The sequence below is a fragment of the Epinephelus fuscoguttatus genome, linkage group LG17 (assembly GCF_011397635.1).
Source record: "Epinephelus fuscoguttatus linkage group LG17, E.fuscoguttatus.final_Chr_v1".
Classification (NCBI taxonomy): domain Eukaryota; kingdom Metazoa; phylum Chordata; class Actinopteri; order Perciformes; family Serranidae; genus Epinephelus; species Epinephelus fuscoguttatus.
Window position 1 is genome coordinate 40,920,622 of NC_064768.1, and position 10,917 is coordinate 40,931,538.

The 10,917-nt window shown below is 41.4% G+C and overlaps 1 protein-coding gene across 2 annotated transcripts; it reads left to right on the forward strand.

Annotated features, from left to right (window-relative positions):
• The first annotated feature begins 2,307 nt into the window (after positions 1 to 2,307).
• Positions 2,308 to 10,917, forward strand: yars1 (tyrosyl-tRNA synthetase 1). Of its 2 annotated transcripts, none has more exons than XM_049602046.1 (14): positions 2,308 to 2,432; positions 3,897 to 3,966; positions 4,056 to 4,202; positions 4,289 to 4,464; positions 4,573 to 4,702; positions 5,782 to 5,862; positions 6,635 to 6,727; positions 6,808 to 6,943; positions 7,038 to 7,123; positions 8,492 to 8,627; positions 8,773 to 8,894; positions 9,006 to 9,199; positions 9,285 to 9,426; positions 10,189 to 10,917. In XM_049602046.1, the coding sequence occupies exons 2-14, from the start codon at positions 3,910 to 3,912 to the stop codon at positions 10,297 to 10,299; spliced, it is 1,611 nt and encodes a 536-aa protein (XP_049458003.1). In that variant the 5' UTR covers positions 2,308 to 2,432; positions 3,897 to 3,909; the 3' UTR covers positions 10,300 to 10,917. The 2 variants fall into 2 exon arrangements, with proteins under 2 accessions (XP_049458003.1, XP_049458004.1); XM_049602047.1 differs by having other exon boundaries at positions 2,339 to 2,432; positions 3,900 to 3,966.

The following is a 10,917-nucleotide window of genomic DNA, read 5'->3' on the forward strand; positions in this document are numbered from 1 at the left end:
CGAGGTGTCGACGTTTCTTTACGTCAAACAGCTGTGATAGACTGAGTCAGTTTGAACAGCAGCTGACATGAAGACATTTTAACGTCATCACAGTGTGAAGAGAGTCACTGAAAAGATAATGACAATCAGTGGCGTAAGGTACTTACCATGGACCCCAGTGCACCCTAGTCACTAGTTATAAAGGCACACACACACACACACACACACACACCCCTCTGGAAAATGTTTATAAAATACCCAGAGGAAGTTTTGGTACTTTCTCCTCCTTTCTGTTTCTCTCTTGTTCTTACTGACACTTTTATATTTAAAGTCACGACTCCTCCCTGAGACTTCAGATGTGCTCAGCTCGTCAGTCTGACAGACTTTGAGTCTAAACTAGTGACTGTATCGTAAGGGAAGGAAAGGAAATCACAACAGACACAGGTTTTCATTTTTATTGCATATGGCCTGTAGTTAACGGCACCATCTCTAATGTCATGTGAATTCTTCTTTGAACACAGGTGTAGTTCTGAGTTCTGAATTATTCGCATTGTTTCGGGCCTGTGTGTGTGAGAACTGAGGGAAACAACTGAATTTCCCCTCAGAGATTAATCAAGTGTATCTTCTTCTTGGGGCCAACGTAGCTTCAAAACTGTGCAAAATAATGACGGAATAAATGAGTCATTTATGTCCCTGTATTTACCAGTCAAATGTTGTATGATGTGGAGAAATTATTAACTGATTATTTTGATTTTTACAGAGATTACAAACTTTCAGTAGCTCCTCAGACTCCTACCACAGCTCCAGTTACATTTACACACTGAGCATCATTTATGGAAGCCTATCGCCACCTAGTGTCTGAGTTTGGTTCTGAATTCATAAAAAAGGTTTCTGCTTGAAGAACTCACAGTAAAAGACTTTATTAATTTTAGCACACTGGTTATTTTATATATGTCCTATTTTATTATTATTGTTGTTATGACATATTGTCATCTGCTGTATTCGTTTATTTTTGTGTTATTATAATAGTTTCATTTTATTTCCCTCAGTGCAGTCTACAGGGCAGTTAGCTGACAACTTTTCTTATCTGCCTCAGTGGTGGTATTTTATCTTTATTTGATTTATTTTTTAACTCAATTTAATTTAATTTTAATTTATGTTTGTTTATTTCTATTTTGTTTTTTTGTATTTCTTAAAAATGCCTCATTTTATTTGCGTAAATCGTCATTGTTTTAAATCCAGGATCAACCATGTAAAGTACTTTGTTACTCTGTTTTGAAATGTGCTTCATAAATAAAATTGATAATAATAATTATAAATTATAATTATAATTGTGGGCGGCACGGTGGTGTGGTGGTTAGCACTCTCGCCTCACAGCAAGAGGGTTGCCGGCTCGATCCCGGGCGTGGGAGCCCTTCTGTGCGGAGTTTGCATGTTCTCCCCGTGTCAGTGTGGGTTTCCTCCAGGTGCTCCAGCTTCCTCCCACAGTCCAAAGACATGCAGGTTAACTGGTGACTCTAAATTGTCCGTAGGTGTGAATGTGAGTGTGAATGGTTGTTTGTCTCTATGTGTCAGCCCTGTGATAGTCTGGTGACCTGTCCAGGGTGAACCCTGCCTCTCACCCAGTGTCAGCTGGGATAGGCTCCAGCCCCCCGCGACCCTCAAGAGGATGAAGCGGTTAGAAGATGAATGAATGAATGAATGAATGAATGAATTATAATTGTTTCATTTTTATTTTATCATTTTTTACAAAAAGAAAAAAGCAGACAGAGCCGAGGATAACAGGCAGTGACATCATAGTGAGGGTGAAATACTTGTGTAAAACATCATGAAAAAAAAAATCATTAATTTTTGGTATTATTGCCCCAAATATATGTGTATATATATATATATATATATATATATATATATATACATATTCAGAAAAAAAATCCATTGCTGTTTTCTGTTTTGGAGATTTAAAAAGTTGGTGGTAAAATAAATACAAAATACAACCATTTAAACGTGCATGTCCCGCCCCTGAGCCAAATTAAAAAAACATAAGTACCTCCTCGATGTTTAATAAAATTATTTGTCCTGTCTCCCCCTTACTGCCCCGTATGTCATATTATATATGTTCACTGATATATTATTATTTTGTATTTATTATTATTATTATTATTATTATTTTGTATTTATTATTATTATTATTATTATTATTATTATTATTATTATACTGCTCTTCACTCCAGTCGCTAGGTGGCGCAAATGCACCTGAAAGCAGGTTGGCCAGCCGCCATTAAACTGAGGGAAGAAGAAGAAGTGATCGATGCGCTCTGCTCTCTGTTAGTTTCCCCTGTGAGTGTGATGTGAGTCGATCTCAGAGCAGCAGTTAGCGCTGATGCAACACACTGACAGCTCCTCTCAGCCGGCTCCACTGTCTCACAGCTCTGTGTAACAAGACAGCTTTACAGGTGAGTCAGCACCGTATACTGTACGGTTTAACGGCAGACTGTTTCTGCTGTTAGATAAACTTCATATGTCACGGTAGGAACTACAGAGGTTGTAGTTTTTAACCCGAGACATTAGCGGAGCTAGCTGACGTTAGCTGCACATGGTTGTGTTGCTAGCTGGCTCGTTCATTCATTATCACCGTGACGTTACGGGAGAGTTAGCCGGTGAGCTCACGAGCATATTACCTTAAAGATGACCGAGTGACTCGTGTCTGACACGGAGAGGAAACTGAGGGTTTATAGTAGTTAAACAGAGCAAACGTTAGCCGGTAGCTTTAACTCTGAGCTCCGAGTCAGTTTCATGTCGAGCTGCGTTTCGTGTCTCAGCGGCTAACTCCTTAACTCTCTCTGATAGAAATGTGGAAAGCTTTTCACTATCGTGCGGTCTCATGGTGAATTCAGCTTTTATTAACTTTCAGAAAGTGTCAAAGTTCAGGACACATCCTCACTGATGGCCCTTTAGTGTCACATTAATGATGCAACAGTGTGAGATTTTCACAGTGCGATAACCGTGTCAGAAAACATCGCGGTTTCACGATATGATAGAATGTATGTTATTATCAGTGAGCCTTAAAGGGGTGAGAACAGAAGAGTTGTTTCTAGTTGAACAGACATTTTATTGCTCTAACTGAAACTTGAAACCATTTTGTGTAAAAAGTTTAATCTTTTATAAAATAACTAAAATAAAGCTTAATTATCTGACCGGTTCAATATCATAGAGAAGCAAATTCAGCTAATATACAATGCAGCCCTGTGTCTAACAGGATAAAGTGTTGACCAAAAGGTCAAAGGTCAGATTCACTGTGACATCATAATGTTCTGCAAAAACACTTCTGGCTATTATTCAGCGTCATAACTGCACCTTTAAACAGGTGTATCGCTGCAACCCAAATCCACACTAAGAAAACATCAGTGGACATTTTTACTCTAAACATTTTTTATTTTCTCTGGACAATAATACCAAATATCAACAGATCTCATTTTTAAACATACAACATAAGGCCTCTATCAAACAGTTGAGTCAACACGTCGTGATATTTGTAAAACAGGAAGAAAAAAAATCTACATGTCAAACCACGCTGTTATAATGCTAGTTATATGATTCAGGGTTGCAGCACTGATGGTAATATAAAGTCTGTAATACTGTGATACTATGAAAATCTCATATTGCTGTAACCCTATTGTGACAGTATACCAACATATATCCATTTCTTACCATGGTATTAGTGGTATTTCCACATATTTATTCTAGATATTTACCATCACGGTTTTTTGAAAACATCTTAGAAATGGTGAAAAATTATACTGATATCATATTTGTCACCACATATTTAATGGAATAACTAAATATATATCCTGTGTAGACAAAATGAAACGAAGCCACTGCCTCTGATTGATAACAATGCCTCATCTCTTCCTCATCAGAAGGCTCTGCGTCATGGCAGATCAGCTGAGTCCGGATGAGAAGTTCCACCTCATCACCAGGAACCTTCAGGTGGGACGTGCAGACAGACACACAGTGACTCAAGTGTTGCAGCAGCTTGGTGTCATGGAACACGTCTTATACATGTGTGTGTGTTGCAGGAGGTCCTGGGAGAGGAGAAGGTGAAGCAGGTTCTTCAGGAGCGAGAGCTGAAGGTGTACTGGGGCACAGCGACCACTGGCAAACCTCACGTAGCGTACTTTGTCCCCATGTCCAAGATCGCAGACTTCCTGAAGGCAGGATGTGAGGTGAGGACGTCTGTCTGTTGTTGAAGGATCTGATTCAATCTGCACTTCCTGCTAAATCAGAGCTTGTTTCCTCTTTGTCTCCTCAGGTCACGATTCTCTTCGCAGACTTACACGCCTACCTAGACAACATGAAGGCTCCCTGGGAGCTGCTGGAGCTCAGGGTGAAGTACTACGAGCAGGTCATCAAGGCCATGTTAGAGAGCATCGGCGTGCCGCTGGATAAACTCAAGTTTATCAAGGGGACGGACTACCAGCTCAGCAGGTCGGTGGTGCCTTCATGTGCATTTATTTAACTTCACATGATCGGACACAGACTCGTCAGCTGCCATCTCAGACGGATGCTTAAGGTCTGTGTGTTTATGTTTGACAGAGAGTACACTCTGGACGTGTACCGTCTGTCCTCCATGGTGACGGAGCATGATGCTAAGAAGGCTGGAGCTGAGGTCGTCAAACAGGTGGAGCATCCCCTGCTGAGCGGTCTGCTCTACCCTGGACTGCAGGTAATAACTCCGTCCAGCAGGGGGCAGTGGATTCATCTCACTGCTGCTCAGTAGGCTGCTGTAAAAATGTTTAAACCAGTTTTATGTTCAGCAAAACACTGGACCTGTAAACCGAATTTTGCCAGGTGTTGCACGTGACTCAGCAGCCGAGTTAATTGTAAATAGGCTGTGATACGGTGCTGGTTATGGTCGCTTAGCAACCTCAGATGCAACCTGCCTCCCAGCCCTTTAAAGTCGGCACAGGAGTAGTGCTCAGTGACTGACCTCGCATTTTCCACGAGGTTAAAGACGCAGCGTGTGTGTGTGTGGCTCCACAGAGTACAGCCGACAGAGAGGAGCCTGGCTTGTTAGTAGTGATGGTGGTTTACCAGAAGCTTCATCTGAATGGTCTCCCTTCAGTCAGCTGACACCTGATTTTGGTAAAATAGAAGGTGTCACACGGAGAATTCCTCACTTCATCTCAATGAATCAGTCACTCCTCGTCCACTGCAGCGCTTTCAAAGCGACTGACAGGAATAAATAGAAACGTCCGACAAAAGTTCAGCTCAAAACGCACACCGTGTTGCTTGTGGTCATTTAGGACATGTTTTGCGTTGGCTTGAAATCTAAAATGTTGCCACACTGATGCAGTTTTAGTTTTCTTTAGAGGCTAACTCTGTCTCCTCTCATCACCCCAAAAAACACATCACCTTTCTAGAAAACAAACACAAGGTGCAGCGATCCTCTCCCTCCCACCTCAACTGTAATACGATCTCCTCCATGTCACCTGCCTGTCAGATATTGATTATTTCTAGTACAGCACATTAGGTGCTCTGATGCTGTCGCCACAGGACGCCAAGACTAGACTTTTTGATTGCTGGAATGTGTCGTTATGAGAAACGCCGGTTTAACTGGTTTTCACAAAAGGAAACCGGTTTAAGCTCGTAAATCGTCTCAGCTCTGCTGTTGAGCAGTGATTTAATATTACAGTGAGTCTTTTTATAACCCCGTTGATAAAATTATTACAGTAAAAACAACACCATCATCATGTGCCATTATGAATGACAGGTGTAGTAAATGTGTTTTCTGTTCTCCCTCAGGCTCTGGATGAAGAGTACCTGAAGGTGGACGCTCAGTTCGGAGGAGTGGACCAGAGGAAGATTTTCACTCTGGCAGAGAAGGTACCACCCGCCTCCATCTTCCCTCATTTCTGTCAGTCCTTCAGTCACAGCTGCTTGTTTTCTTTTGTTTGATTTTATTTATTATTATTATTATTATTATTATGTCTTTTTTTAATTTATTTTATTATTTTATTTTTTATTTTTTATTTTCTTAATTTGTTTTATTTTATTTTATGTTGCCTTTATTTTTACCAGAAAAACCTCTTGACATTAAAAATCTTTTTCAAAAGTGTCGTGGCTGAGACAGGCAGCAACATAAGTTACAGACAGACAACGTAGACGACAAAAATAAAAAATGGACATAACTACAACAGGCAATATGAAACACCAAATGAGATTACTACAAAGAAAAATCAAAAAGTATGTTTATATATCAGTGAACCATAAAAATGCAAAAACAAAAAGAATATACTTGCATGTTGTGCTACGTTCCTGCTAATTAAAACAGTCTTTGCATCAAAGTAAGACTTTAAAGTAAGGTTCCTCTTTGCCTGATTTCAGTGCAGCTTCTGTGGATACGTAACCTCTGCTGTATTCATTTTTTACAGCGGTCACGGTACCATGGCGGCTTGTACAGCACTGATATTGTGAATGTCTGAGTTGATGCTGGACAGGGATTCAGTAGGTGAATTAGCTGCACCTGCCTATGAAAACAGAAGATCACTGATAGAAGCGCTGAACTCTAAATGTGAAATCAGGTTGATCCCCTGAAACAGTTTTCAGAATAAGATTCTGTAAAACATAACTGTGACTGTGTCTCATCCGCCTGCAGTACCTGCCGTCTCTGGGCTACGCCAAACGCTCCCACCTGATGAACCCGATGGTCCCCGGACTGACTGGAACCAAGATGAGCTCCTCAGAGGAAGTACGTCACCCTGAAATAAAACGAGTCCAGATCTGTGTGAACATGTCCTGCTGCTGGTGACACTGTCGTCTCTGTTTCAGGAGTCAAAGATCGATCTGCTGGACTCTGCTGCAGACGTGAAGAAGAAGCTGAAGAAGGCCTTCTGTGAGCCGGGAAACATCCAGAACAATGGCGTCCTCTCCTTTGTCAAACACGTCCTCTTTCCTCTGCGCGGAGGTAAAAACTCTTCGTCTGATGTCTCAGCGTCAGACTTTCCTCCACTCGGTTAAAGAGAATAAAATGAGGTGATAACTGGATCGTTTTGTTTCAGAGTTCTGCATCAAAAGAGACCCGAAGTTTGGTGGAGACAAAATCTACAGTGTGTTTGAAGAGGTGGAGAAAGACTTCGCTGAGGAGGTAGAGTGTGGACACAATATGAAGAAGACGAAGGGGTCGTACACATGCTGCGTGTTTAACATCATGTGCCTACTGTGTGCTAGGACTGTGTCATATCATCTTGTTCACAATAATACTGGTATCATTTTTAATATATGAAAAATTTATATCGTGATACTAATGATATTTTTACTTGTTGACATATTGACGTCATACTGTTACCCACGGCAACAACAGGCATGGCTGAAATTGAAATTATTGGCGACTCCGCGGTGGTTCGACACTATAATACGACTTTTTTTTACGTGATTTTGGACGACATGCTATACTATGACTTTTTTTTTTTTTACGTGATTTTGGACGACATACTATACTATGACTTTTTTTATGTGATTTTGGACGACATACTATACTATGACTTTTTTCCATGATTTCGGACGACATGCTATAATGACTTTTTTACGTGATTTTGGACGACATGCTATACTATGACTTTTTTTTTTACGTGATTTTGGACGACATACTATACTATGACTTTTTTTATGTGATTTTGGACGACATGCTATAATGACTTTTTTTACGTGATTTTGGACGACATACTATACTATACTATGACTTTTTTCCATGATTTCGGACGACATGCTATAATGACTTTTTTACGTGATTTTGGACGACATGCTATACTATGACTTTTTTTTTTACGTGATTTTGGACGACATACTATGCTATGACTTTTTTTTTTACGTGATTTTGGACGACATACTATACTATGACTTTTTTTTACGTGATTTCGGACGACACGCTATGACTGTTTTTTTACGTGATTTTGTACGACATACTATCTATGACTTTTTTTACGTGATTTCGGACGACATGCTATGCTATGACTTTTTTTACGTGATTTCGGACGACATGCTGAACTATTGATATTGCAACAGAATCTGAATCTCACTCTGAGTTACTGTTGTTCACAAACTAAAGAAATGAGAGATAATTTTTCTTTAGTTTTTGCTGAATATTTGAAGCAAACTGTGAAACTAGATCACTTATTTAGTTAATATTTTTTTCTTTTTCTAATAATTTGTCATATCGTCAAGAAGGCATTATCGTAAAAATGCCTTTTAATATTATGATATTATTTTAGGGCCATATCACACACCCCTACTCTGTGCCAACTTTCAAGGGCGCGGAACAGGAACAGGAACAGGTGCTTGGGTACGCATATGCGTCGCTCTGGCGTTTAAATAGCCTGCTGTGCCTCTACAGTGAAAAGATCAATTTGAGGGTGCATCAAACCGCAGCACGTGAACGTCCCCTAAAAGCTCCTGTTGAAGTGTATCTCTGTTAAAACACTCTGATCTGACCGTTGGCGCTCTGTGACATCATTAGCTGATCCATCCAGGAGACCTGAAGGCCTCGGTGGAAGTCGTGCTGAACCAACTGCTGGAGCCAATCAGAAAGAAGTTTGAGACGCCAGAGCTCCGCAAACTTACAAACAGCGCCTACCCCGACCCCTCAAAGACGAGTCAGTATTTTACCCATCATCCTCTCTCACATCCTTTTTAGTCCAAACAGAACGTGGTGACGAGTTTGACATGAACTCTGATGTCACCTGGCGTTGTGTGTGTGTGTGTGTGTGTGTGTGTGTGTGTGTGTGTGTGTGAGATCAGAAGGAGCAGGAAAAGGTGCCAAGGCAGGTGGAGGAGGAGGAGGAGGAGGAGGAGGTGAGGATGATGAGCTGGTCCCGTCCAGAGTGGACATCAGGGTGGGAAAGATCATCAGTGTGGAGAAGGTGAGACGCTGACATCATCACCTGATGTGTGATCATGTGATCAATGTGGCTGCGACCCATCCGTCCGTCTCCTCTGTGTTCACATCAGTTTGTCTGTTTCCTGTCTTCCAGCATCCAGATGCCGACTCACTGTACCTGGAGAAGATTGACGTGGGGGAGGCGGAGCCAAGGACCGTGGTCAGCGGTCTGGTGGCTTACGTGTCCCAGGAGGAGCTCCAGGACCGGATGGTGCTGGTGCTGTGCAACCTGAAACCCCAGAAGATGCGAGGGATTGAGTCGCAGGCCATGCTGCTGTGTGCCTCCATGTGAGTGTCACACAAACACACTACACGTCCCTCAGCTTCTTATTAAACAGTATTCCTCTGCTCACTCTGATTGGTTGGTTTCTAGTGAAGGGGAGCCCAGGAGGGTGGAGCCTCTGGACCCCCCTGAGGGGTCGTCGCCTGGAGAACGGGTCTTTGTGGAGGGATATGAGACGGGCAAACCAGACGACAGACTCAACCCAAAGAAGAAGGTGTGGGAGAAAGTTCAGGTACGTTCAGGAACGCCGCTCAGCCTCACAGCAAACGCCTCCCAGTGGACACTTGTGGTACTGCACCCAAAGATCCTGCACCAAAAGCTTTTTCTGAACAGACCAATGGTACGCCCCGCTCTAGGGTGTTAGAGTGTAACGTAGAAAGTGAAATGGGATTTTGGACGACATGCTATACTATGACTTTTTACGTGATTTTGGACGACATGCTATACTATGATTTTGGATGACATGCTATACTATGACGTTTTTACGTGATTTTGGACAACATGCTATACTGTGATTTTGGACGACATGCTATGCCATGATGTTTTTACGTGATTTTGGATGGCATACTACACTATGACTCTTTTTATGATTTTGGACGACGTGCTATACTATGATTTTGGACGACATGCTATGCTATGATGTTTTTACGTGATTTTGGATGGCATACTACACTATGACTCTTTTTATGATTTTGGACGACGTGCTATATACCATGATGTTTTACGTGATTTTGGACGATTATGTTTTTTCGTGATTTTTTACGACATACTACACTATGATGTTTTTTCGTGATTTTGGACGACTTACTATATTATGAGGTGTTTTCGTGATGTTTTGCTCCCACTTGATTGTACAGATCTTCTTGGATGTAAACTGTCAGAGAAACATAACTGGTGCACAGAGGCAAAAAAGCACGAGGCAGTGATTGTAGCTCTGTGAAGGAGTAACAGCATATTTGACTAAAATGTGTTTGTATTATTTTTTTGTCTCCAGGCCGACCTGAAGATCTCAGACGAGTGTGTAGCTCAGTGGAAAGACAAGCAGCTGATGACTAAACTGGGACAGATCACATGTAAGACTCTCAAAGGAGGAAACATCAGTTAGAAACACTCGCCGCCGCTGGCCACATCACAACGAGAGTACTTTCATCAACAAATCACCATGGCAACAACGGTCAAACTTCATCTGGATGTTTTCACAGAGAGTGATGGGACGTCGACGCTGAAAGCCTCAGATTCTTGGAGCGGCTGTAACAAATTCTCCCACCTTGCTTTGACATTATTAGGAAACTATCTGTAATTCTGAAACTTTAATCAATCTGTGATTCATCATTGTGTTTTATTTTATACCTGGGGTTGTATGTCGTTTGTGACACACTTAAACACAGAGAGACAAACTGCTACTCAGATAACGAACTTGATTGAATGTTGCAGAACTGTTTGTTTGTTCCTGGACGCAGCTGATGAGGAATCTCAGGTGTTTAAAAAGGGACTGTGTTGAAATGCCTTCATACTAAATGTTACAGCAGCGGTCAGTCTGTCACCTTATTAACACAGAACTGTTTTATGTGTTCAGATATAACATATGAAAATAATCAATATGCCATGTAATGTAAGACACAGGACGGTTGAATTGGGGGTACAGGAATCTATATCTAATAATAACGGTCATATAATAAAATCATGCATCATCTTGAACATGAAATAAACGCTGGCTGAATTC